General features: G+C 52.3%; 5 protein-coding genes across 5 annotated transcripts; 1 reads left to right on the plus strand and 4 right to left on the minus strand.

The window, feature by feature from the left end:
* The first annotated feature begins 992 nt into the window (after nt 1-992).
* On the plus strand, nt 993-3,796 carry SMAC4_01606 (uncharacterized protein). The gene is made up of 2 exons (XM_066089622.1): nt 993-3,199; nt 3,344-3,796. The coding sequence occupies exons 1-2, from the start codon at nt 2,215-2,217 to the stop codon at nt 3,451-3,453; spliced, it is 1,095 nt and encodes a 364-aa protein (XP_065945735.1). The 5' UTR covers nt 993-2,214; the 3' UTR covers nt 3,454-3,796.
* Nucleotides 3,797-4,014: 218 nt separating this feature from the next.
* SMAC4_01605 (uncharacterized protein) lies at nt 4,015-7,792 on the minus strand. The gene is made up of 6 exons (XM_003352723.2): nt 7,269-7,792; nt 6,932-6,989; nt 6,703-6,779; nt 6,274-6,602; nt 4,977-6,200; nt 4,015-4,909 (listed from the first exon to the last, which is right to left on the minus strand). The coding sequence occupies exons 1-6, from the start codon at nt 7,308-7,310 to the stop codon at nt 4,690-4,692; spliced, it is 1,950 nt and encodes a 649-aa protein (XP_003352771.1). The 5' UTR covers nt 7,311-7,792; the 3' UTR covers nt 4,015-4,689.
* Nucleotides 7,793-8,474: 682 nt separating this feature from the next.
* SMAC4_01604 (uncharacterized protein) lies at nt 8,475-13,691 on the minus strand. The gene is made up of 6 exons (XM_003352722.2): nt 12,012-13,691; nt 11,640-11,869; nt 11,245-11,553; nt 10,801-11,166; nt 10,495-10,748; nt 8,475-10,437 (listed from the first exon to the last, which is right to left on the minus strand). Exons 1-6 carry the CDS (start codon nt 12,280-12,282, stop codon nt 8,946-8,948), a joined length of 2,922 nt encoding a protein of 973 aa, XP_003352770.1. The 5' UTR covers nt 12,283-13,691; the 3' UTR covers nt 8,475-8,945.
* Nucleotides 13,692-14,350: 659 nt separating this feature from the next.
* Nucleotides 14,351-18,319, minus strand: SMAC4_01603 (uncharacterized protein). The gene is made up of 2 exons (XM_003352721.2): nt 14,995-18,319; nt 14,351-14,867 (listed from the first exon to the last, which is right to left on the minus strand). Exons 1-2 carry the CDS (start codon nt 18,272-18,274, stop codon nt 14,620-14,622), a joined length of 3,528 nt encoding a protein of 1,175 aa, XP_003352769.1. The 5' UTR covers nt 18,275-18,319; the 3' UTR covers nt 14,351-14,619.
* A 4,773-nt stretch (nt 18,320-23,092) lies between these two features.
* SMAC4_01602 (uncharacterized protein) lies at nt 23,093-25,545 on the minus strand. The gene is made up of 2 exons (XM_003352720.2): nt 24,659-25,545; nt 23,093-24,585 (listed from the first exon to the last, which is right to left on the minus strand). Exons 1-2 carry the CDS (start codon nt 24,862-24,864, stop codon nt 23,262-23,264), a joined length of 1,530 nt encoding a protein of 509 aa, XP_003352768.2. The 5' UTR covers nt 24,865-25,545; the 3' UTR covers nt 23,093-23,261.
* Nucleotides 25,546-25,666: the final 121 nt, after the last annotated feature.

Below are 25,666 nucleotides of genomic sequence, written 5' to 3' on the forward strand. Positions count from 1 at the left end.
GGCTGGTCCTGCATCCCAGCTTCAACCTTGGGCTTCTTCATGCGGAGACCCCGCATTGATTGGTTGTGTTGACGCGGGCGAAAGACATGGGTCCGGTACCGAGCAACGCGTTTTTTAAGGAGAACAGAGCCGTGGCACGCGAATTGCAACCCAACCATCGGCATCTGCTTTTTTGAGACTGAATGGGCTATGGTCCCACGACATGGACTCCCAAGCCATGGTCAGCGGCTCGACCCATCAGATGGAAGAGGACGAGGAGTCTTCATGATAAGACATTGCTATCCCTATCTCAAAGTGTTAATAGGCTGTGTTTCTTCTCGGCGTCCTTTTTCATTCGGCCGTCGTGTTGATACGCCAGAACTTTTGGTGGCTATTGGTAAGTTGGGAAACTCCATTGTGATTTGTGAAGAGAGAAACGAAGGTTCAACAACAAAGGACTTCAGGGTGTCACCTGAGGTGGGTAGAAACGGTTCTGTCCAATTGCAGCTAGCCAATCCCGTGTTGTTCACGAGCCGGGGTCCACGGATGACGTCGACTAATGGAGAAAGATAACCCAACGACGACTTCAATTTCAGCCTTCGGACGACGACATTCACATTCCTCACTCTACGACTTTTGCTTCGGATACAAATCTTCAGGTAGGAATCTGCTTCGTGATGGTGTGCTTGTCATACCAATGCCCGATTACTCTTGCCCTGTCATCGGCTAGGTTCGGGAGAAGCCAGTGACGAAGAAGGAGCAGTCCTAACCACTCCCCCCTCGACTTCGCGGATTTGAAGAGAGTCGGATGTGAATGTCATTCTGAGATACGGTTGAAAATGATTGTGAAACTTCCACTACGACAACCAATCGAGACGTTAAGCAGACGTTTCTTTTCTTTCGATAGCTCGGTCGGAAATGCTGCCTTTTATGCCGGGTGGACAGACGATAATGTTCCGTTGTAACCCCGAGACATTCCACTACACCATGGGACTGAGACATGAAGCAATCATGGGAAGTCCGGTGTTCTAGAGCGTCCACAAATCCAGAAGGATGTGAACATCGAAGGTAAATTGCATTGAGCCGTGGTTCTTGACCATATACTTAATCCCGAACACCTTCCCGCTGCTAGCACCCCGCAGACGTCACTACATCGAGATCAGCAAAGCCAGGGCCCTTCCTTAGCCTTACCGTTGGCCATCACTTTTTCCTGCTCACCAACTCGGACCACTTGTTCCGACGATAATTCATTTGGACGCTTCTCTTTCTGAAGCAGCTTGCTTCTTGATCATTCCGTCTTGAAGAGAACTGATAACGATCTCTTTGTTTGATAATGTGCCGCTGCGGTGGACTCAGCATAAAGTACCACCGAAATTCCATGTATTTACACCAAACACTAAACGTATTTCAAACCGCAGCGTACTCGCCGTTAGAAAACCATATACATCATAGACCGCTAGTATAAGTGGGTGGAGTTTCTACTCAAACCAAGGCCGGTCTATGTCAGTCGGAACGTCAAACGTCCTCTCTCCCAAATGAATGGGGCGGATGCCGGCAGTTTGTTATCGACTGGTAGGACACGGCCGGCACACCAGAGGTACGGTGTAACTAGTCGTGCAGTCATATCATTATTAGTTTCCGTCAGGTGGAACTACATGGTTGATGATGACTACATCGTCGATCCCTTGTCCAGTCCTTTACCCTTCATAAAGGCAGGATGCGGTGCCCCTTGACATGCCTTTAGTGGAATCTTCCGTCATCTTTTTTTCCTTCTTCAACTTCATAACACTCTTCACGATACCTTCTTCGGTTATTTAAAATCATTGCTATTAGGCATCTGATACGTCCTCGCCGATATCTCATCTCACATCGAGTTTGTCGGAGCCGTGATAGAACACTTCATCTGGTTGGACATTATCACCACTTCAACCCCAGCCGCAAAACAACCTGCGCAAAGGACTTGCATCCCGGCTGCACGTCTTGACGCTTAGGGAAGAGACGCATCACACCCGTCCGTGCACCTGTACAGCCCTCGACTTTGGTTACTCGCATTTCCCTTCGTCATACAAAACGCGGCTGTTGCCCTCTCGAACTTAACAGCTCTCGAGTATCCTTCCGGGCGACTATCAGGTCGTGGCTGATAACGTCTAAGAGGACAATCAAAGCCATTTAGTCCTTGGACCCAAAACACTCAACATCAAACTCACGACGACCTCAATCACCAAACCACATGACATGTCTCTAACAGTAACCTCCGAAACCCGAAACATGCCGCCTTCTTCCCCATCTCCAGGGGGTCCAGCCTCCTCCGAGCCCGTAACTCAATCCTCCTCCCAAGTCAACATGGTAATCCGCCAAGACCCCTTCTACATAACCCTCGACGCCTCTGCCCTCCTGGCCGTCTCCATCCTGACCGTCCTGGGTATGCACTTCGTGCACCGCTTCGTGCTCGAAGCCACCATCATTGCCGTGCCCATCATGCTTCTGATTCACAACGACTACCTCAACTTCCTCAAGCTCGGTCCCGGCGGGACGCCCCCGACGCCAGCCGGATACGCTGGACTGACCTTTTATCGGCTCTTCACCATCCGTGACCCGCTACAGGCGCCGGAGAGGGACCCAAGCCAACTTCCCTCCGCCGGCATCTTGGCCACCACCAACAACCAACTCACCGACTCCCCCAACCCATCCACCACCGATTCGAAAGCGGCAATAGGCCTCCCCTACCGCCCCGGCCCCCGCCCCTCCGTCGCCGGCCTCGCTCCCCAGCGGCAACTAAACCAAGCCGGCCCCGTACCCATCTACGAAGCGCTGCGTTCCTCGTTGGAATCCCTGACACAAAAACACCCCCAGAAATTCGTCACGGCCACTTCCTGCCTCGAAAAGCACGGGTTTGCTTTATTCAGCAGACACCCCGTCAACGTGTGCGGAAACGGCGAGATCTGCCACATCCACACGCACAGCGACAAGAGCATGCACATGAATTTGCACCCGGACGACATCAGGGAGGTGTTGGAGAAGGGGTGGGGGGAGAGACATCCTATGGCTTGGTCGTCATCGAGTGGGACTGGGACTGGGAATAAGAACAATAAGGGACATGAAGGAGGAAAGGCAAAGGGGGAAGGAAAAGGAAAGGGATGGTGGGCGACGGTGGCTAACGGGTGGTGGCCGGTGAGAAGTCCGGTGCCGGAGACTTTTACTATGGTTTATGCGCCTCGAGGTGAGTTTTTTTCTTCTTTTTGCCCTTTTTCCTTTTTACCCCCCCTCCTACTTCCTTGCTGGGGTTAATCTTTGGGTTTAATTAAAAAGGATGAGATGAGATGAGATCGATCGCGTGTGCTGACAAGTTCTGTGACGGTAACAGATGAAAACGACTTGCGAATCGTCTGCAAGATCATCGAAGCGGCGATTTGGTATACCGCTTGCGAGGAGGTGGAGATTGTGCCGGAGTCTGTCAAGGCTTCTTCGGCTTGAGGGAGTTGAGGATGTTTCTTATTGAGTTGAGGATTGGACCCGACCTGACGGAAGGGAAGGGACGTGATAACCTAGGCTGGGTACCGGAGTTAGTAGTGTCAGCGGGACAAGTCGATCGAGATCTTGACGATATACTGGAATTGCATACGGAAGATGAGGAACGTAACGAAGCTATTTGCACAAAGGTTAAGCGTGTGGTGTTCAGGTGTTGGGTTTATGTCGTCGGTATTGTTTGTCGGTTTTTAGGACTCAGATTATGAGTATGGCGTCTATCTGTATGTATTTAGCGTCAGCTTCATAAGATTGATATTACAACGCTGTTGTCGCATTACCTTCTTTAGAAGAAAGATGACATGCTGGAGTGATGTTTCTCAGATCCCTAGATGTTGTTGTGTTGAGGAAGAGTGATTGTATCCCATCCCTTTTAGAAGAGCATCTACACTCCTTCGGCGAACCACAAGGGTACATGCCGGAGAGAATCAGATCATCAAGCCAATTGATCGTTAGCAGAAAACCAGTCACATGGAAAGAACATCGTACAAATTCTTCGCAAAAGAAAAAAAAAGCCCGTTAAAGTTACAAACAAGACTACAGTAGTTAAGTTTGCTTACATCCACATGCAATCCTTTCCACCACCCTTCTTCCTTTCTCTTCTCTCTTCTCTCTCGACTATCCAAACCCAGTCTCAAGAGCAGAAAGGTCAGGGTATTCGTCCAACCGTTGAGTCCTATAACCCACCCGTGTTTTAGAACCCTTTATTCGGCCGAACCGTCTTCTTTTCCAACCTTCCCTCATTTGTCGTTTCCTCCTTTCCTTCCTTCCTTCCTTCCATCCACCCGGCTATATGCAATATTCATGTATGCTGCTTCTTTCTTTCCCAAAAAATCTTGTACAATGAACGCACACATGGACAATCGCAAAACACATACAAAAAAAGCCATCCCGTTTACCAAACCTAGCCAAGAGGGCCCTATTGATATTCGCACCCCGTTAAGCGAGTACCATGGGGATTCTTAGCGGATTTGGTGGACGTTCTTGTTGATGGTTTTCGTATGGGTCGTCGCACCACCACCTGTGATCATAGAGAGAAAAAAACATCGACCGACCGGGACCGACTCCGAACAATGGCATCATGTGGGGTAATAACTCGGGAAGAACGCTTTTTCTTGAGAGCAAAAAAACACCACTCCATTATCGACTTCGTATCTTTATAAAATCGCGCAGTCGTCGAGTTCTTTAGTAGACACGCTTGAAGGGAGGGACAGGAGCGCACTCCTTCTCGTCGAGGGTCTTGTCAATGACACGGCGGTAACCGAGCTCGATCTTGCCGTGGGGCTGCTTCTGCCAAGACAGAGTGTGCTTCATCCAGTTGGCGTCGTCACGCTCGGGGTAATCCTCACGGGCGTGGGCACCACGAGACTCCTTGCGGTTGGCGGCGGAGACGGCGGTCTGGGTACTGTATTCACGCAAATTCGTCAGCATCTATTCATCACTTTCCTTTTTCAGAAATAAGGGCCACTTACGCGCAAGTGAGCAAGTTGCGGAGCTCAAGGGTCTCGACGAGATCAGAGTTCCAGATCATGGAGCGGTCCTTGATACCGACCTGGTCGAACATCTGGTCGACCTGGGTGATCTTCTCAACACCCTCGTCAAGGGACTCCTGGGTACGGAAGACGGAGACGTCGCGCTGCATGGTCTTCTGCATGGCGAGGCGGATCTCGGCGGTGCTCTTGGGACCGTCGGAAGTGCGGATCTTGTCGAGGACCTCGATGGAGTCGGCACCGGCATCGGCGGCAACGGGCTTCAGCTTGGCGCTAGGAGTGAAGTTGTCACGGATGGTGTGGGAGACGGCACGGCCGAAGACGACCAAGTCGAGAAGAGAGTTGGCGCCAAGGCGGTTAGCACCGTGGACAGAGACGGAAGCAGCCTCACCGCAAGCGAAGAGACCAGGGACAACCTTGTCGTTGCCCTTCTCGTCGACGGTAAGAACCTCACCAGTGTAGCGAGTGGGGATACCACCCATGTTGTAGTGGACGGTGGGGAGGACGGGAATGGGCTGCTTGCGGACATCGACACCAGCGAAGATACCGGCGGTCTCGGAGATACCGGGGAGTCGCTCGGCGAGAATCTCAGCGGGGAGATGGCTGAGCTGGAGGTAGATGTGGTCCTTCTCGGGGCCGACACCACGACCCTCGCGGATCTCCATGGTCATGGAGCGGGAGACGACGTCACGGGAAGCGAGATCCTTGGCGGTAGGAGCATAACGCTCCATGAAACGCTCACCCTCGGAGTTGAGGAGGTAACCACCCTCACCACGAGCACCCTCGGTGATCAAGCAGCCGGCGCCGTAGATACCAGTAGGGTGGAACTGGACGAACTCGAGATCCTGGTTGGGGAGACCGGCACGGGCAACCATGGCGGAACCGTCACCAGTGCAGGTGTGGGCGGAAGTGCAGGAGAAGTAGGCGCGTCCGTATCCACCGGTGGCGAGAACGGTGTTGTTGGCGAGGAAACGGTGGAGGGTGCCGTCCTCCTGGTTGTAGGCGAGGACACCACGGCACTCACCATCCTGCATGATCAGGTCGATGGCGAAGTACTCGATGAAGTAGTTGGTGTTGTGGCGGAGAGACTGGCCGTAGAGGGTGTGGAGAAGAGCGTGGCCGGTACGGTCGGCAGCAGCGCAGCAGCGGTAAGCCTGGCCGCCCTTGCCGAACTCCTTGGACTGACCACCGAAAGCACGCTGGTAGCTGTGTAGAGTGTAGACTGTAAGCAATCATATTCCCATCCGGCGCTCCGGAATTTTCACCAGGAAAAACTTACATCTTGCCGTCCTCGGTACGGGAGAAGGGGCAGCCGTAGTTCTCGAGCTCGACAATGGAGGCGGGAGCCTCACGGGTCATGTAATGAATAGCATCCTGGTCACCGAGCCAGTCGGAGCCCTTGACGGTGTCGTACATGTGCCATCTCCAGTCATCCTCGTGCATGTTGCCGAGCGCAGCGTTGATACCACCCTGGGCAGCGACGGTGTGAGATCTGGTGGGGAAGAGCTTGGAAATGCAGGCAGTGTTGAAGCCAGCCTCGGCGAGACCGAAAGCGGCACGGAGACCGGCACCGCCGGCACCGACAACGATGGCATCGAACTCGTGGTCCTAAGGGGAGAGGAAGAGGAATCGTGTCAGCCAACAAAGGCCGTCTGGCGGGATTTTCCCTGGGAACCGGATAGCATGGGATATAGAATATATCACGTACGATGACATGGTACTTGTTGCTGAGATGGGGAGAAGCCTCCTTAGCGCGGAGAGGACCACCGGGAGCGATGACGCGGGCTGTGTGAAGGTGTCGCCGGTTAGCCTTTGGTGAACATGAACAACACCCTTCTTTGCGGCGTCCGTGAAGCGGCAGTTCGCGAGACGGGCGGAAGGCGGGAGAAGGGCTATCGGAGGGTGGGAGGACGGGGGACGGGATGCTTCGGACTCACCGGCCGGCCTTGTCGAGGAAAAGGCTCTGTTCTGGACTCTGCTGGCGGCACGCGCAAGCTGTTAAAGGCGAGACTGGTCAGTGACGATGTTCTTCTTCTTCTTGCTCTTGGTGATGTAGATCTTCTGCGCTTCCTCTCTCTCTCTTCGTCCCATGTGCACTACTGCCTGCGACTGGACTATCCCGAAGAGCTTCCTCTTCCTCTTCCTCCTCCCCGCTTTTGTTGTTCCTCGGCTCTGCAAGGGTGCTGCCGATGTGTGCGCGCGCGCAAAACAGACGACGACAAGACAAACACCGAGGTCCAGATGGTTATGGGATGAACAGGAAAAAGCACTCACCGTGGGCGCCGCAGCCAACTTTCTCCAAGCCAAAGAAGACATTGTTCAACAACACTTCACTACTACTGACAGTTCGGTAGGTGAGTAGGTGAGGTGTCGAAGGGGGAGGGTGGGCGGGACGGGGTGGTGGGTTTTTGGGGATTAGGTAGTGGTAGGATGGATCGATGGGTAGGACGGACGGGAATGGGGACGACGGGTGGTGGTGGACGTGGTCCGGGTTGGATTATTACAATTGCGAATTTCCCTACGGGCTCGGGAGTCGGGTCACGTAGGAAATATTTGACGATTGGCTTCAGGACTGGACGGACCCAGTGGCACTTTGAGAGCGAGCACCACCTCACAGTTCCCTTGCTTGCCGAACGGGCACCGCAACCAATTCATCCCCGGGCTCTCCCACCCACTGAAAGAATGCCCTCCCTCCAATGTGTGGGCTGCCACTGCCACTGCCAGTCAGACAGACCCAAACAGACTCCAATGCAGTTTCGGTTTCGATGAATTCCAAGACCCGATCCGCACTTTCCTCGAGTTTGGAGCTGACCAATCACGAACAATGTATTACCCGAGTTGCCGGCATGTGGCCCGCGCTACGTCTCCACCCTCAACCGCCGCCGGTCGTCGTCTTCTCTTCCATGCCCCTCCAACAACGACACTGAAGACTAGCAAACCCCTAACCCTCTGGCAATCAACAGAGCCTTTGTTCAGTTCCTGTTCATCAGTGATGCCCGTTTTCTCTCCACAGCGATGAACTGCCTCTGCCTGCCACTGCACGCGAACGCGCGCGCACATCCAGGGCCAATAGCGTGTTAGCCTCGGGATGATGCCCGTGATCTCTGTTCCCTGCAGAGATCCGAGAGATCCAGAGGCGGCAAGTAGTTCCAAACCCGGCGCACTTCTCTCTCTCTAGAGTCTTCTATACGCCTTTGTTGTTGTCGTTGCTCACTACGTCTTCCGTCTCTTCCATATGTAACGACGTCTTTCATCTCATATCAAACACAGGTCACGTTGTTGTTGTTGTCGCCTTGAGCGCCGACTCCGGAATTCGATGAAAGCATGTGCAGGCGGTACCTCCATGGTGGGGTCGTCTCTCTCAGGCCAAATATTTATCCTCGGCATGGCAAATGAACCACTCACGGACAGCCAAATCAAACAAACCCCTGAACGCGATTCGAACTGCACAACATCCGTCATCCGTTACCTCAAATGATACACAGTAAACTTCCATGAAGAAGACATTTCAATTACTATCAAAAGGGATATACAAACAACTATAATTGGGGTTCTAAGATAGCATATGCTACCCATCCATCCCTTCCCGTTTCCCAATTACCAACCGAAGGTATCATGATCTCTCTCATTCTTCCCGGTGATGTCATGCTCTACCGGGAAATCCGTGTGTAACGGTACTGTATCGAAATTCCGCGCGCCATCCCTGTCCGGTTCGTCCGGCTCATGCCGGAGAACCCTCATTGACATTTCTTTGTCAAGTTCCCTGATCCCGAGACGACCCCATGCCGTACATGACTTTTCCTTTGGGATGCCGATGACGATAATCATCACTCTCTGTCATTCGACTTGCAGTAGTTCGTAATACGTACGTTATCCTAGAGTTGAGTTGACTCGCCCGCGAGCCCTCCGTACTGCACCGGATCACTCCTGAGTCCTGACTGCACTGCTGCACTACTGCGCAAGTACCTGTCTCAGCTTAGCCAAGAACTCGTCCTTGAGCTTGTGGACCTCCGAAACCTCCGGCTTCGTGGGCTCTCCGGCGTTCCGCCGTAGACGGTCCTGTTTCTTGGCCCTCCTTCTCCGCTCGGCATCGATGGGATCCATCTCCTCCTGGACCTCCTGTTCGGCCTCGGACTCCGACAGTTCGTCTTCGTAGTTCATGTCCTCCAAGTCCATCTGGTCCAGGCCAAAGTCACTGGCGCTGAACCCTCCAGGCACCGCGTCGACGCCCATGTTACCGCCTTCTGCCGCCATCTTTTGGCGAGTCTTGTCTTGGTGCCACTTCTTGCGGGCTTCCTGCCACGCGATCAGCTTGTTAATCTCGTCTATCGCCTTGTCCTGGTCAATTGCGCCGCTTTGCACCGCGCCCTCGAACAATGCGTTGATGTCCAACGTGCCGTTCTTGGGTCCGTGGCGGAGGAACTCGAGGATGCCCTCGATCCAGCCCATCAACTGGGTGAACAAGCCGTTGTCGTGTGTGTGAACTTCGTGAACGAACTTGTAGAAGTGCTGTTCATGGCGCTGACACAAGTCGATAAACGCTTGCACGGTCTGGTTAGGATCCGCAGAGGCATCCTGATCCCGACATTTTTCAACAACCTGAATCAGGTCATCAACGAAAATCGCAAAGTCCGTGACACTGTTGTAGACATTCGCCGACTTGTACACCCTAACAAGCGGCTCGTAGAAGATGGTGAACAGATCCCGGAACAGTTGCAGGGTGACAGGTTCCTCGATGAGGTTGAGCATCATAGACTTATCCCTCTGTCTGAGATAGAGCTTCATGAGCTGCTTGAGGTACGAGAAGAGCTGAGCGCCCTGCTTGAGCTCCTCATCCACGTTCTCAACCGCATTGTTGAAAGCCACATATGCGTTGTATAGTCGCGTAACCTGGTCAGCGTTGAGGGCCGGGTAAATCTGCTCTGATCGCAGGATCGCAACAATAATGTCAACGTCGTCTTGAATAGCCTCCTCTCTGATCGCATGCTTGAGGGCCTCGTCGCCATCTGTAAACTGCTTAAGCTTGTCCACAAACACCGGGTCGCCGATCTTAGCAGCGAGCGCGTCTATGGATCTCTGGACGCTCTTGATGCCGTCGTTCAGGGTCAAGGAGAATATGCGTTGCATCAAAGACCTAGTACCGAATGGCTGGGCCAGGAAGATATCGAGAACATTGGACATGACGGCTGCGGGATTGGCGATCCTAATGACGTTCTTCATAATCGTATATGGGATCAGAGAATGGATCTTCTTCGCTTGGGCGAACAATTCGGGTGAGTTGTCTTCGGCGAGGAACAGGTGGTATATCGTGGCAGCGACCTCTATCCGTAGCCACTCGGCAAACTTCTGGTACTGAATGCTAAGATCCTGGATCGTTTCCTTCTCTTTGATTTCCTTGAACAGGTTCGTCAACCCGTTGTGTTCAACGATATCTTGTCGGAACCTGTGAAACCATGATTGTCAGTATTTGAACCCGCGTTTTTATCCTCTCGAGACTTACTGCTCCATATAGACATCCAGATCCGCCGCCCGCTTCCTGGCAATTTCGTAGAATTTCTTCTGCTCCTCTACCCTCTTCTCGTCCATCTTCTTGCGACGCACAATGTCCTCAAAGTCCTCATCTTTGAGGGTTGTAGGATCATGGGTCAAGAAGTCGGCTATGGCTTTTGTATGAGCAATCTGTGGGTTTTGTAGCAGGGTACGCAAAAAGGCGCGGAGAGATATCCTTTGACTCTCGCGGAAGAGCGTAACGTTCTAAAATTGTGTCAATCATAAACTCTTGTCCAGTGTCAAAAGTGCCACATACCTCTTCTGTCGCATCCACGGACCGACGAGGAGATGACCGCCTAGAAGACGATGACCCGGTGCGGCGATGTTCTCTCACGGAGAGGAACCTCGAAACACCGCCCGCATTCCCGCTCTCTCCGTTCGGTTGAGCATCCTTGTTGGTAATCTGCATAGAAGCAGATGATATCGATGAAACCTCAGAGTCGTCTCCACCACCAAAGAGGCCCGTCGCCGTCGTGCTCGTCTTGTTCTTCTTGGGAAGCACAGGGAGGACCTTGCCGGGCAACTCGAGTCGAAGATCCTTATAAAGCTTGCTGAAGTCGCCATACCGCCTCCCGACGAAATATTCCTTTTCGCCTTTTCGTTTTACCCGAAGTAAGAATTCCTGAATAGTGTCAGTTTGGGGACCATCTTTTCCGCATCGTCAAGTTTCGAGTGAACCATAGGACAAGACAATACTTACAGCATGCTTGTGGTACCGGATATTTCGCTTGACTGAGGCTATGCGAACTCCGGCAATGTTGACGTCCCACCCATGCAAGTAGTTGCCCTCTGGCATTGACGAGAGAACACCGGTGTCGATTGCGTTTGCGTCCACTATTTCTAGCTCGGAGAAGCGTATCCTCTCTTCGAACCCGGAAGATGTACGAACACCTGACACCATCATCAACTCAACCAGCTTTTGTGCTTTCAATGCAAGCTTCCTGCGCTTCGTGTCTTCGAGGCGATCTTCGGACGATGAGATATTCTTGCTGGCAAACGATTCGAGGAACTATGATATTCCCAGCGTAACGTCAGCATAAGTCCAGTCCAGGACATATGTTTCCTTTAAGGATTAAAAGGATGGGCTAGCCATACCACTTGCAACTTGTCCTGCCAAAACTCCTTCTCCTTGGCCTTATCGAGGAACGGGAATTCGCGAACATGGTGTACAAAGATGTACCGTAGAATCGGCAGCTCTGAGTCCAGCGGCGAGATTTCCCCGAGGTCGGACTTGAAGGGGGCTCCAAAGCGTCGCAATGCCGTGGGCGAGTTGAGTTCCGAGATCTCCCATTTTACCTGCTCTGAGACGAGTTCTCGCTTCAGATCTGTTTGTTCCAAGGGATAGATGTGTTAGTTAGCTGTCTCCTGAGATATCCGCTTCCGGGTGTGATTTTTTTTTAACTTGGTTAAGAGGGAGAAAAGGCAGATGCTTCCTCGAAAGGGGGCAGAACCAGCAAAACCACATACAATGTTCTTGTTTTCCCGTCAACATGTGTCGTGGGGATACCCGTGCCGCATCATCATGTTGTCCACCGGCCACCACCAGGCTTTCGTTTGCTGTAAGCGGAGCTGGGACCGCTGAACGGGTGGGAAGAACGATGTTGAGAGAAGCGTCGTGACTGGGCTCTACGGCGCTGCCATTGCCATTGCCATTGCTCTGGGCTTCCTTGTTCTGCTGCTGCTGCTGCTGTTGGAGTGACAGTTCGTTGGAGACTTCGGTGGGATCCGATGATGACATGCTTGCTGGAAGGGGTATTGTTGGTTGTTCGACTGATAGAAGGCGCTATAATAACAAGAGGACCTCTCGTTCGTTCGTCAGTTTGAAGCTCCTCTCGGTTTTATGAAACTAGAGAGAACGAGGGAGAGAAGAGATCTTCTCTGTATTATATAGTATGGTACGAGACGTCGTGTATGTAAGGTATGCTTGCGGCGAGGAAGGAGACTTGGTAGTAGGTGGTAGGGACGGGAGCGCCGTAATGGGCCCTGCCTCGTAGGGTGTCCCTTACGTATGATTTGGTGGGGCAGCCAAGGTAAGATATGGGGTCGCGCAGGCTTGTAGGCAGTGTTGCACTTCTTGGCTGATTGCGCGTATGGGTGCTTGGAAGTGCACCTGACGAGATTGTCGTCCTTGTAGTACTCGGCGCAGTCTTGTTGTCGTGCCGGTCTCCGAAAAAGGCCAACTTGGTTGTAGGTGAGATACCGAATGGATTGGGTTGATTCAGCCTTTCGTGAGGTTTGTTGAGACTGGGTTGGAATTGTTTGAGAAAGAGGGTGGAAACTCCGAACGGTGCTTATGCGTGAGACGTCTTCACCACTGGGGTTGTCTTTCCGAAAGGTTCGGTCAGGACTGGACTAGACGAGGTTGAAAAGCCCAAGTTTTATTTGGGTGAAAGGCGGTGTATTGGTAGTAAGTATTTAAGGTAAAGGTAAAGGTAGACATGGTAGGAACAACCAAAAGTTGGCAAGCTCAACACCAACAGCACTGAAAAGCAAGGTTCCAACTCTTTTTTTCTTCTCGTTAGGTGACGGTCGGAGTCAGGTCTTTGATCAGCACCAAAGAAAGGAAAGGAGGTGACGAGGGCACAATAGAGAGCAGAGGTAGAGAGGTCTAGGTTGGTGATGAGTGATGACAGGGCCGTTAGGTTCGTTTGTTCTCCGTCTATCCCTGGCCAGATTTTTTCCTGTACCTGGAAACGAGGTGATCGTTGAGGGGGGAGGGGCAGAGCAAGGGCTATGAACGTTCAAGCGAGAGAATGAGAAGCAAAAAAGGTACCGTTACGTGACGAAAAAGGCAATGAGGTGATAGTGTAAGAGATAAGGTAAGGTGTAAGTACCCAAATTTCAGGGTCTTTGCTGGCGCACGCCAGCCCAGGAAGTTGCCAGTTCCCTTCTTGTTTGGCTCCTCCACTGCAGGCTAAAAAGCTGCCCGGCGGCGGTTCGAATTTCTCGCTGCACACAAAGCCCAGGGCAGCCAGTGTTCAGTGTTCCGGCACTCCCGTGTTCTCGCTTGAATGTGATCTGTCTGTCACTTTGTCTTTCAGTTCTCTTCGGAGTCTCCATCTCTTTCTTGTCTGTCTACCTGTCGTAGATCAGTGTAGCACTTTTCAATGCTCCATGAGATTGGAGAAAAGACAACAGAAAAAAAGATGCATCATCGCTTCCGCTTCCATCATATGCACTGGGGCTTCGCGCAGCATTGCACCTCATGGGCAGCATGCAGCCCGGGCGCCCCTCCGTTCGATGACGCCTTGGCATCATTTTCTTCCATGGGAGTAAGTGGCGTAATGGAAGTTTCCCATCCAGGCCTTCCCACCCTTTGTCTGTCACCATCAATTGCCATTGAATGGAAAGGAAGCCGCGCACGCCCAGACGCCCAGAGACGCCTTCCTATCTAGGCTCGTCGGCGCGCCCGCCTATAGTGTACAAGCTTGAGATCTCCCTGCCCCTCCATTACAGGGAGCTAGCACTGTGTGATGACGTTTGTCTTTTTTGGGGGTCTAGTATCACAGGCTCGTCAAAAGGGGCGGGAATGACTTGACTGGATATGACCCCTTGTTTTGAGCTGTCTGTTTCTTTGCCGTATAACAAGTCTATATAACTGGCTGACGAGGCTGAGTAGGATACCAGGTAAAGGATTGCGCGTCAGTTCTGCGGACAGCACAACGAGATGCATCCTACCAGCAGAGTCCATACAGCTACACACAGTAGACTTACGGGCCTAGAACTATGCATCTTGACTCTTCCGATTATCAAATCTACAGAGAGGTCATTACAAGTGGGCAGGAAGTTGCGGACAGAAGATATGATGGTATCAAACTTCTCAAACTTTCTCTATACGAGGAACATATAACCAACAAATCCTCTAGAAAAATGACAATTCATCCACTGACATCTATTATCCCAAAATCGCCATGCCATCGATCGTAAATCCGCCAGCTTTTCCTTTCCTACAAAAGACTGTATATGCAAAATCATATGATCAAGTCTAAGTGCTCATATCTCGTTATTCACCAACCATCCTGCCATATGTCTGTTTGATGCCCTCTATATGACCTCGCCAGTCGGTATTCCGAACTTACTCTCGGCGGTGCGATCTCGACGGTTGCCTCGTGTCATACAAGACATCCTGTTCATCCGTCGCGCGATGGCGTCTGTACTCTCTTCTATCGTCGTCATACTCGTCTTCTCTGTCCTTTCGGTGATGACGGCGACGCTTGCCTTCTTCTTCTTCCTTATCATAAGAGCCGTTTCTGTCGTGGCGAACCAGCGCCTGGCTTCCACCCTTTGCCTTCTGCTCTTCTTCGTACTCGATTCTTCGTTTCTCTATAAACAGGATTGTTAGCATTTCCCGTATCTCTTATGACTTGGCAAAGGGAGGAAAGAACACGGGGTTGAGAAAAGGCGAGATGCAAGGAAGGGGGTGGGTTTGAAAGGAAATGAAGCAACCCACCTCTCAACTGAGCAGTAATATCGGCATACTTCTGGATTTCCGACTTATCCAAGACGCGGAGGACAATAACAAAGTCATCACGGACTTCAAAGCGCTCCTTCCCCAGAGTAAGAGCCTCGGGGTTGACCAGCTTCCTGCTGATCTTGGTCCATTTGGCACCCTGGGGTACGCTTTGCTTGCTCTTGTCATCCTTGTGAGGAGACACTCCCTCTCGGACAGGGGCAGGATGCTCTGGGAACTGTGCCTTGGGCTGTTTGAGAATGCCTTTGATGGGCTTCTTCTCTTCTTTCTCCCTCGGAGGAGACACGACGCGAACTTGCTTCTGCCCGTGAGGTACCAGCTCACGTCCTCGGCTTTCGTCCTCTTCATTCCCAGCCAATGCTGTGTTATCAGCTTCAGTGTTCGGTTTAGAATCGTGCTCCACAGGCGCAGGCTTCCGCTCCGGCGAGTGCTCCCGCTCCGGCGAGTGCTCCCGCTCAGGCGAGTGCTCCCGCTCAGGCGAGTGCTCCCGCTCAGGCGAGTGCTCCCGCTCAGGCGAGTGCTCCTTGGGTGTATGATGACCCTCGCTGGCACTCTCCTTGGCCTCTTGTGCTGCCAACTCAGCCTTGAGTTCCGCTAGCCCGGCAGTGTCGTTAGGATCAAAAGCAGCAGAGGAGGGACGTGGTCGGCGGTGCGTCTCGTCATCCTTGCCATCGCGTTCTCTGGAGTGTTCCCGTCGTGGCGAGGAGGCAGGCTCCCCATTAAGTTGCGCTTCTGCGTCGCGTCTATGGCGGCTTCGGCTTTCGACATCTGTTTCGTCGCCAATCGCCCTTTCGTCGGGGAACCCACCGGGCAAATCAACCATCTGAAAGCTCTCGTGGCTTCTCCGATAGTCATCGCGACCTGCTTTGGCGCGCGGCTCAGGATCATCAACCTTTCGGTCGTCGTGATGGTCTTCCTCACGACTAGGTCGAGTGCGAGGCTCAACATCATCAGCCGGCCTTCGATCATCGTAACGGTCCTCCCCATGACTAGGCCGGGTGCGAGACTCGGGATCATCGACCTCCCTTCGGCGTTCGTAGTGTTCTTCATCGCGGCTGTCCCGCTTGTGGCTGTCGCGAGGATCGACTTTGCTGAGGTCATAGTCTCGATCTCTATGGCTGTCTCGTGGATGAGGCTCGGAGTCATCGATTCTCCGTCGCTCGTGATCCTCATCTCTGTGGGTAGTGCGTGTATGAGGTTCGAGATCATCCACTCTCCTACGATCATAGTCTTCGTCTCTGTGATCGGTTCGCTTGTGGGGCTCGGGCGCATCGTTCCTCCTGCGGTCATAGTCTTCGTCCTGATAATCAGTTCGTTTATGATGATCAAGGTCATCATCTCTCCTGCGATCATGACCCTGATCCTTGTACTCAATTTGCTTGCGGGGTTCAAGGTCATCATCTCTTCTGCGATCATGGCCTTGATCCTTGTATTCGATTTGTTTGCGGGGTTCAAGATCCTCATCTCTCCTGCGGTGTTCAAGATCATCATCTCTCCTGCGGTCATAGTCCTCGTCTCTGTGGGCAGTCCGTGGGCGGGGTTCGTGGTCATCAGGTCTCCTGCGGTCATAGCCGTCATCGTTACGGCTCACCCGGGAGTATGTTTCAGGAACCTCGCTCCTCCGACGATCATAATCGTCCTCCTTGGGGGGAAGTCGGCGGGGCTCAGGATCATCAAGCCTCCTACGCTCATAATCCTCAGCATGGCGACTGGTCCTGGAATGTGGGTCAGGATCACGGCGCTCATAGTCTTGATCATAGCGTCGTCTCGGAGACTCAATATCCCTATCACCTCTCCCGTCCCTGCCATTGATAGCTGGCGCCACTTTCATTGCAGACGCAGCTGGAATGTCGTTAACGGGGACAAGCTTTTCGCGCCTGGGCTCGCGGTCGTCAACTGGAAGATATTCTCGGGCGAGAGGCAGCTTATGATAGTCTCGCGAGTCACGGTCGTCGTGCTTCCTATGTCGGACAACCTCCAGGTCCTCGTCCGACCTCCTTCTGGGCTCTCGAGGCTCTCGTGGGTCTCGACGTTCATCATAATATTGCTTCTCCCGAGGTGACCTTCGTCGCTCTCTATTGTCTTTGGCGGCAGGTCGGATGCCGAATCCGCGTTGTGAGATATCGTCATCTTTGTAGTAGCCGTCATCCCGAGCTCGATAATACTCATCCGGATGAGCCGATCGGCTTGGCGTTTCCTGAATGAGTGAGATCGGGCGCGGACGAGAGGCAGCTCGGCGCGAAGTGCGCTCTGTTGCTGCCGAAGACCCTGGCGGTAGTGGAGAGTCAAGAAGCGTAGTAGGAGGTCGACGCACCGCCGTATCAGAAAGAACCTCCGAAGGTGCGGGAATGCGAACGCTGTTATGGTCATACAGTCCAGAAATTGCATCCCGGGCTGGTTTGTCATAACTGAATGCACTCGGTGGTGGGTGGTCGTAAAGCCGCCGGTCGATGGTATCGTATGGACGTCCTACATCGGATGAGACGCTAACTGCTGGTCGATAGTAGTGATCCATGCTTTCGCGCCGGCTCCTACGAGGATGATCGAGATCATAACGAGCCAATTCACCTGGCTTTGTGTATTCGAAAACCGCTTCTTCGTCCAACCCAGGGCCGCCTCGAGGGATGCCACTGTTGGAATAGAGCACTGTTGGACGTGACGCACGATATAGGTCGGCAGCTCTAGGGCTATACAGGCTTTCATGTTCCCTTCTTTCCCGGTCAGTCCGTTCCCGTAAACGTTGGTACTCGGCATCATCCATATTGGCGCTAAACGGGGCGCGTGCAACGCTTCGTGATCGGTTTATGGAGGAAGCAGGTTGTGTATAGAACTCATCACTGGCCCGGTAGACAGGCCTTGATGGGCTCCCCGACCGTATGCTACTGGGAACCGGGGATTGGGGCGCATGGTTGATAACGGGGCGCTTAGAGGCTGCGTCGAGAGTGGCAGATCGGTGGCTTCTGGTGCCGTGGTCCTTTACGCTCGTGCTCCTTGGGATGGGCTCCTTTCTAACGGCATAGCTACCAGAGTCGATGGGAACGGTGCTTGGACGATAGTCGGCAGTGGACGAAACAGGCGATCGGAGAGGAAGTGTCTCGTGAGTTGTAGGGAGAACTGGGATCTCGCCTCCGTAGAGCGACTGGTATGTTCCAGCACCGGTTATGGGCATGGAGAGGCGTGCAGGATTGTACATCGGAGGGGACCGTCGCCCGACTGGGGGCGCCGCCGACGGATATCTGTATCTGCCTTGGTCGGCCATTGCGACAATCGGCGCGTTCGAGCGAGGGATGAAAGACGAGGACGATCAAGGTTGGATTTTCGAAGATCGGGTTGAGGATGGTGTTGAGTCGCGAGACCGGATGACTGGATGAATGAGTCAACAGGTGAGATGGAAAGCTCGCTAACAATATGTTGTATAGTCCGGAACGCCCACGTGAGACAGTGACAATAATAAGGAAGCGTGCGACGTCTGAAGAAGGACGGGCGAGATACTCGAGCGCCAAAGATCCCAGAATCTCTGCCAGTAGAAGCTCGTGGCGGCGTTGATATCGGATTTGTGTAGTTTCCCGTCGCGGGCACGTTAGTCAAGGAGAGGGAAGAATCAAAGTTGTAAGAAGGAAAACAGGTGGTGATGGTGTGGTGTTGTAAAGGTTGTAGGCAGCGCTGCTGATGACTGAGGGCAAGCGGGGCCCGAGACTCGAGGCAGGCGGGTGGATGGGCAATTGCGTATGGCGGGGTGTGTGTGCAGGGGTTGTAGAATGCCAAGTTGCCCGGCAGGCCAGGACGTACCAGGGTGTGCAGTTGGAAACGCCGGGATCAGCTAATGAGAAAGTTGGGAAGAGCTCGAGGGATGTCCATGGAACTCTTGTCCACAAAACCCGTGACTGCCCGTTCGCCTCGGACTGTTCGCCAGGGACCCGCGATAGGATGCCTTTTGGACACGATTGGGCAGATAGGCGAAGAGGCTAGTAGTGAGGTGGAGGTTGAACCGAGCGGATATGTCCTCGGCCGAAGTGTTTGATCTATTTTGGTCTTACGATCAGATGGGATCGGATCAGAAGAAAGCAACCAGAGTGAGTTCAGACGAGTTGAAACATCGAATGTACTGTTAAACTGTGTAAGTCAACCTCGAACTGATTGACACTTCGTTAGGACGCCGACAAGTTCCCCGAACTCAGGCAAACAGGTCACTTGCTCAATCCTTAACCTTATTCAAAACGTACTTAGATATAATCCATATACCGTCCAGGTGTAATACGTAACGTGAGCCAGATGAAAACCATAGACAGACGGAGGAGTACAAACAGTCTTTGCTGTATACGGTAGCACTACCATTCACAGTGCTTTTGAGTCTCAAGTCCGGTGGCGTGGCGGCCTGATTCGACATTTACGAGCTGGCTACCATACCCTCACGAGACACTCCAATTTGCTCTCATATCTTCTTTTGTCTCCTCTCGCTCACTAGAGCCGACTATTTACTGCCATCCAGGCAACCCATGTCACGGCATTCAGGCCAACCTTGCTTCATGTTCCCCGGTAAGCACCCCACTTCCTCAGAGCTTCGGCTGTTAGCAGGATCCTGTATTTCTTGTGTACCTGATGCGGGAGGCTACCTCGTACACTACATACCGAACCACCACTTTCTGCACCACATATGGCATATCACAGGGTAACCGTGATCTTGAGAATAAGAGATGAGATGGGATTGTTCCCTCACGGAGAGTTTTACAGCACAGTCACCCTGTGGTCTTAACAACCACACTTCTGGTTTCAAGCGGTGAAACCGTTCAGGTTCCGATTCAGAGTGAGGTCTAGTGAGCTCCCCGTCGACCGAATTAATAAACGGCGAATGCAAGGCTCTTCGCCTACATTCCCGTGATGGCTTGACCGACAATCAACTTTTGGGTTTTGGGCTTCAACACCAATGCCCTAGCGCGTAGCTGTTCCTTGGAGTACCTGGAAAGGTGGATTTTGGGTTTCAATTGGGGTGGGGATACCCGCCGTCCCGTCTCCGGGGTGCCGGGGCGCTTCAGGGCAGTGATATCGGATGAACCTCATGTCGTCGAGACGAGATAGCAAATAGTCAAGTGGCCATAAATTATTTCAGTGGACAAGGAGCATCGCCTTTGGGGGAAAGGTTCTGTCAATATTGATGAACTGCCGTTCGCTCACTAAGTAGTATACGTACCTTTCTAGATCTCGAGAATGCTCTGTAGCACAAGATGGGTTGAAGCTTCATGTAGAGGTTGAAGTTAAGGTTGCGGTTGGTGGTGATAGTGATTGCTAGCAGGGATGGGCCGGGCCACAACACTAACAAGGATCCACTTTCTAGGCCGTCAAGGTGAAGAAACAGGAAAAGATGACGTCCCAACAACAGCTCCGAAGCCGTCTCTTCTTCAGAAACCACCAACTGTCTTCTTACCTAGTAGTCCTAGGAAGCCAGCATCGTCAGCTGTCTTCACAACACTTGCTTCTTGTCACACAACGCTTCGCGTTGGGCAAACACCAAAACTTCAAATCGCCAAGTACAACTTGAACGGTCATTTCAATTTCCATCCATCATGATACTTGATGTCGTCGCACCATGACGGTTTGACTATCTCTACCCTCTTCGTCTCTCCATCGTTCATCAGGGAAGTCCCCTGTGTTAACGGGTCAGTTATACGTCGCCTCTCAGTGAGTCGCGGCATCATAGAATGTCCATTTTCTGAGCACGGTATAATATGCGACCTTTTCTTCACGCACAATGTGGAGAGATAAGAGACCATTGTACTTGTTTACCCACCTACCGCAAGCCGTGAATGACGAAGCGGTTACACCCATAACCCCCATATATCAAGCTCTGTTTTCGTTCCCGATTGTCCCTTCCCTCACCTCGAGCCTGTTTGCCCAACACCATCATCACGACTTCCTCTTTCCAACGACTTCTTGTTCCGCTCTCCCCTTCCGGGCGTTCCTTCCGTGCACTTGAGCAAGCAAGCAGGTTACAAGATGCCGATCATTCCAGAACCAAAAACTCTTCACGGCCATCTATTTTCCTACTGTGGTGCGTGCAACCATGAGCATGCTACGCACACTGAAGGCCCCGTCGTTCCCGTTTCCCATACCGGTACTCCCGTCGAGTGGACAATCACATACAGAAACGGCATCTCGGTTTCAGGTTTTCTCGAACGCATGTCAGTCATTTATCTGCGTGAGGCATTGGGCAGCCATCCATTTAAACCCAACCCAACCCACCATCATCACCAACTGCCTCAACATGGCTTCGCTCGGAATAAGGAAAGATTGATCCAACAGCCGGCAACCGGGTTCATCATGCACATTTTCCACCAAGTATCCCGAGTGGGGTAACACATGAGTCCGTTCCGGCGATGTTATGTTCTTCAGGCACGCGGCTTATACCGAAGCGACGTTCTGAGGACAATGAGCCGATATCATGGCTTGCATGGATGTTGGCTTGGTTCTTGGATTATTCCCGAAGGATCACATCACCAACGCTCTGTTCTCACTCATCCGTGGATTATACCGGATGCCTTAGGAGTTGACCGCAAGTCTATCAGAGACAGTTAGACTCAAGACTAGTTGGTTAGTTGCCCCATACCGAAAGGCACTTGCACAACTTGAGGCTGAGACATGGCTCGCCATCTCATCAAGACCCTTACACTCTGCATTTTCGGCTACTACATGCCATCTTCTAGCATTTTTGAACGATGATCTGAATGTTCAACGAGCGTCTGCATAACTCGGCTGTCAACAGTCAAAAGGCTATGTAGAGCCCTATCGATGTGTTCTCGCAGAGATCAACATGCTGGGATGTCCGAGGGAGGAACATGTTTTCGCAAAATTATTCTGGTGATACGCAGAAAGAATGCAGGTCTTGCTCTTATGCGTTCTCTCATTGATTTGACAAAGCTGGTATCTTCATTTTACGAGGAAGAGCAACACGACTACCATCTAGCAACCAACGGATATCCGCTTCAGTCATTTAGTATGGCAGTTTTCGAGTCTAGGTAGAGAGTTTTGTCTAAGACCCAACATGGACAGTCGTCGCTTCCAGGAGATAGGGTGAGCCAACATAAACTGCTCAGAAACTTGACACAGACAGAGACAAACGAAGTTCGAGTTGGTTAGATGAAGATATCAGTAGCCAGGTTAGTATCGAACCCTAGAATTCATCAAGTCCAAGAAGTTGTACCGGCTCACAGGATGATGATAATCTTGCGTCCAGCCAAGAAAGAAGGTGACTGAACATATGTACTCTCGACAAATTCGAAACCTTCAATAGTCTATCTCGTCAACCACGTGCGCGAAACGATTAAAGCATTCGAAGGAAAGAAGATAGAAAACAAGCTTTTCGTCCGCTCGGTGACTGTTTTGAGCCTAAGTCTAGAGTCCAAGGATCCCTAGGCGGCATTTCATGCAAAGAATATATTCAGATCATCACCATCTGCAAGCAACCTAACCTTTCGTGCCTACACTTAGGTACATATCTTCCAGAAACAACCGAGATACTCTATAAGGACGGGAGTTGACTAGTTACCAATCATACCAACGGAACATACCTACCTACCAGTGACAACGTCCATAAATCTTTCGGTCATCCAGACAGCCTGCCAAAGTTGATCCGAGTGAGTTGGCACCACTCACGCTGGGTTTCCCGGAGAAATGAGGCTGATAAGAAGCATGGCTGCGGCGTGGGAAGCGATGATCTCGTCAGAACTAATAAGACGGATGTTGCTAGGTAGGTAGATGGGAACTTGGTTTGAGATTTTGGAAACTCAAACGAGCCGGACTGAGAATACGGTACAGAGTTGCTGGCACAAAAGTGAAGTCAGGCGGACATGGAAGTGTGTAGGTTGCGGTTAAAGCCTTGAGGCTGTAGGAAAGGAGCTAGGTATGTTTCAACCTTTGTAGGTAAGGAAAGTGAAGAGAGAGAGAGAAACGAGGAAAAACAAAGGTGAGCAAGGAAAGCACAACCATTATCATTCAAACTGAGCACCACATGTCCTTATTTTTACATGTTCAACCCCGTTTATCCTGTTTACTCCATCGCAGAAACAGGTAGGAAGAGATTTAATGATAAGCCAACAATTACTGATTCGATCATTCACACAACTATATCAATTTCACTACGTATCTTAGTCATCTGTGTGAGCAATTCCACTTTTGAGATCCATCAGTCATAACATTCATCAAAATCATCAACCACCATAATCATCACACTCAGCAACTGACCAAAGGCAAACTCAAGCCAGCGAGCCCATAGGATCCCACAACGGCAGCACAATCGGCTCCTGTCCCAGCACGTCCTTCACCTCCCTCCCCAAAAAATTCACATCCACCACCGCCTGATACACAAACTCATCCATCCACGCATCGCTCATCACAAACCATCCTTGCTCACCCACCTCCTTCCCCCAACTATTCTGCACCCTCCACCTAACCGTCTTCCCCGTTTCCTCATCCACATGCACGGCCGTTAACACCATGGCATGCGTCATCAGACTCTCGCCCGTCCTCAGCCTACTCGCCTTATCAGCACCCAGCAAGCTCACATTGAACCCCAGCTCGTAATCAATCAGGTCCAGATCCATGACGCCCGCCACGCGATCGCTGAATTTCCCCACGTCACTGCCGAAAAAGATGGGTAACCCGGCCTTGAGCATGCTCACGCACGCCGCTTTCAGACACGCCATATCCACGTTGATGTAAGTGATGTTGCGCCCGCCCACGACGTTACCCAGCCTGTCGACGGTCATGAGCGTCAAGGGCGGGTGGCGCGGGTCGTGCACGAGCGAGACCATGCGCGCGATGGAACTGGATGTGATGCGCAGTGGCCCGCCCGAGGAGGAGTAGATGTCTTTTGCAAAGGCTTGGGGCGTGGACCGCACGGTGCGCGCTGTGCCGTGGCGGTCGGTGAAGGACCAGGTGAATTCGGAGGTGGCGGGGGGAGGAGGGCCGAGGGTGATGGTGAGGATGGCGTGGATCTCTTTCATCATCTTGGCTTTGGTGGTGCTGAGGTTTTGTTCCTTTTCCGTTGCCGTGGTGAAGTTGGATGAAGAAAGGAGCTTGCGTAGCACGAGGGCGTACTCGCGCAGCTTGGTGAAGATGATGCTGTTGAGGACACTGCTGGAGCTGGCGTTGAACGAATCGGGGTAGAGCGTCTGCGGGACGAGGCCATATTTGTCGACGAGGTTGTAAACCATGTCCCACTGCCCGCCGTCGCTGAGGGGCTCGTGGAGGAGGCGCTGCACCAGGCGCGAGTCGAGGTCCTGATCGGCCGTGGAGATGATCTGCTCCAGGAACCAGTTGCTCTTCTCGAGCTTGTCCCAGAAGAAGAGGTAGGCTTGCGAGAGCTCGAACTGGTCAAGCTGGTACTTTTGCATCAGGGCCACGCGGAACACGTTGGTGCTGGCAAAGAGCCAGCATCGCCCGCTTTGCCGCTGGTTAGTGATGGGGTTGCCTTCGAAGGGGATCTTGATGTTGAAGACCTGCTGCTCGGCGATCTTGGCCGCGCGGGAGAGGAGGACATCACGGGGGTTGGCGGTGCTCAGGGTGGACAGGGCCAGTCTGGTGAGCGAAATATGTCAGTCAGTAAGCATGCCCTCGTCTCATGAGGATGTTGGGGGGTTAACTATCCTACCTGTTCTTGGGGTCTTCCAGCAGTGTACTCTCCCATTTTGAGACGGTTGAGAAGGAAAGGCCTTCGGGTTTACGGCTTTTGGCGATGTTTGTGATGGTGGTTCCCTTCTCACCCGTGAGCTCATTCTCATCAACATGGACATAGTCATCGTCCCTGCTGTTCGCGGCTTTCTCCTCAAAAGGGATCTTGGACTGTGAAGCACCCATGGTGACTTGTGCGGCTGATGATGTCTAGTAGTACTGTTTACTTGGCGTGGACTGATGTGTTGCTCGAGATCGGATTCCAAATCATCACCATTGGACCTCAGCTTGAGATGATGATGATGCAGGAAGGGAGCTGAATGGCCATCATGCAAATGGTTCGGGATTTGATCTGTATTACTGTCATCCGGTGTTTGGCACAGACTGAGTCCCTTGATGACCCGAGGCCGCACCACTTCTGCCACTGTCACCCTTTCAAACGCGGGGGTACTTGTAGAAGGAGGTCAAGACTTCTCCTCATTGAGAAGGTGGTCGACTCGTGTTGTTGCATGCCGCGTGAGGGGCTGGCCTGCTTATCAATGACCCGCGTCATCCGAGTTGCAGCGGTAGGTCGTACGGCGCAGCAATCCTTTGTTTTTCTCCCATTCAAAGGAGCGAACCATTTTCCTTCCTGGTGGTTGCCTCAACCTGTCTGCCTGTCTTCGGTCGTCTTGTCCTTTCCATAACACGGGAGCACGGTTCAGTGTGAGACGATCAGAGACCGACCGGGCTGACCGGGCACAATCCAGCTTCATCCCCGGCTACCACCCACCATCAAGACCTCTTAGCTCTCCCATTTGTTGACGCGTGTCAATAGTGCGACTTGCAAAAAGAAACAAGCAACGATTGGGTAGGACAATGATCGACCAAGCTTCTACCAATCAGAAGTAGAAGCCGTCGCTAGACTACGCGCCAATGTTAGTTTGACATCCCAAGAAGCTAAGGTAGGTGAGTGAAGCTGTGAAGAACGAGGTGTGATGATCTGACC

Source organism: Sordaria macrospora, chromosome 1, assembly GCF_033870435.1.
Source record: "Sordaria macrospora chromosome 1, complete sequence".
NCBI lineage: Eukaryota > Fungi > Ascomycota > Sordariomycetes > Sordariales > Sordariaceae > Sordaria > Sordaria macrospora.

Coding starts and splice junctions, on each gene's coding strand:
- SMAC4_01606 (XM_066089622.1), top strand. CDS start 2,215: ATGTCTCTAACAGTAACCTCCGAAACCCGAAACATGCCGCCTTCTTCC. Junction 3,200..3,343: donor TATGGTTTATGCGCCTCGAG/GTGAGTTTTTTT, acceptor TGACGGTAACAG/ATGAAAACGACTTGCGAATC.
- SMAC4_01605 (XM_003352723.2), bottom strand. CDS start 7,310: ATGTCTTCTTTGGCTTGGAGAAAGTTGGCTGCGGCGCCCACG. Junction 6,603..6,702: donor GCAACAAGTACCATGTCATC/GTACGTGATATA, acceptor CTCTCCCCTTAG/GACCACGAGTTCGATGCCAT. Junction 6,201..6,273: donor CGTACCGAGGACGGCAAGAT/GTAAGTTTTTCC, acceptor CACTCTACACAG/CTACCAGCGTGCTTTCGGTG.
- SMAC4_01604 (XM_003352722.2), bottom strand. CDS start 12,282: ATGTCATCATCGGATCCCACCGAAGTCTCCAACGAACTGTCACTCCAA. Junction 10,749..10,800: donor CCGTGGATGCGACAGAAGAG/GTATGTGGCACT, acceptor ACACAATTTTAG/AACGTTACGCTCTTCCGCGA. Junction 10,438..10,494: donor CTGGATGTCTATATGGAGCA/GTAAGTCTCGAG, acceptor ATGGTTTCACAG/GTTCCGACAAGATATCGTTG.
- SMAC4_01603 (XM_003352721.2), bottom strand. CDS start 18,274: ATGGCCGACCAAGGCAGATACAGATATCCGTCGGCGGCGCCCCCAGTC. Junction 14,868..14,994: donor TATTACTGCTCAGTTGAGAG/GTGGGTTGCTTC, acceptor TCCTGTTTATAG/AGAAACGAAGAATCGAGTAC.
- SMAC4_01602 (XM_003352720.2), bottom strand. CDS start 24,864: ATGGGTGCTTCACAGTCCAAGATCCCTTTTGAGGAGAAAGCCGCGAAC. Junction 24,586..24,658: donor CTGGAAGACCCCAAGAACAG/GTAGGATAGTTA, acceptor TTCGCTCACCAG/ACTGGCCCTGTCCACCCTGA.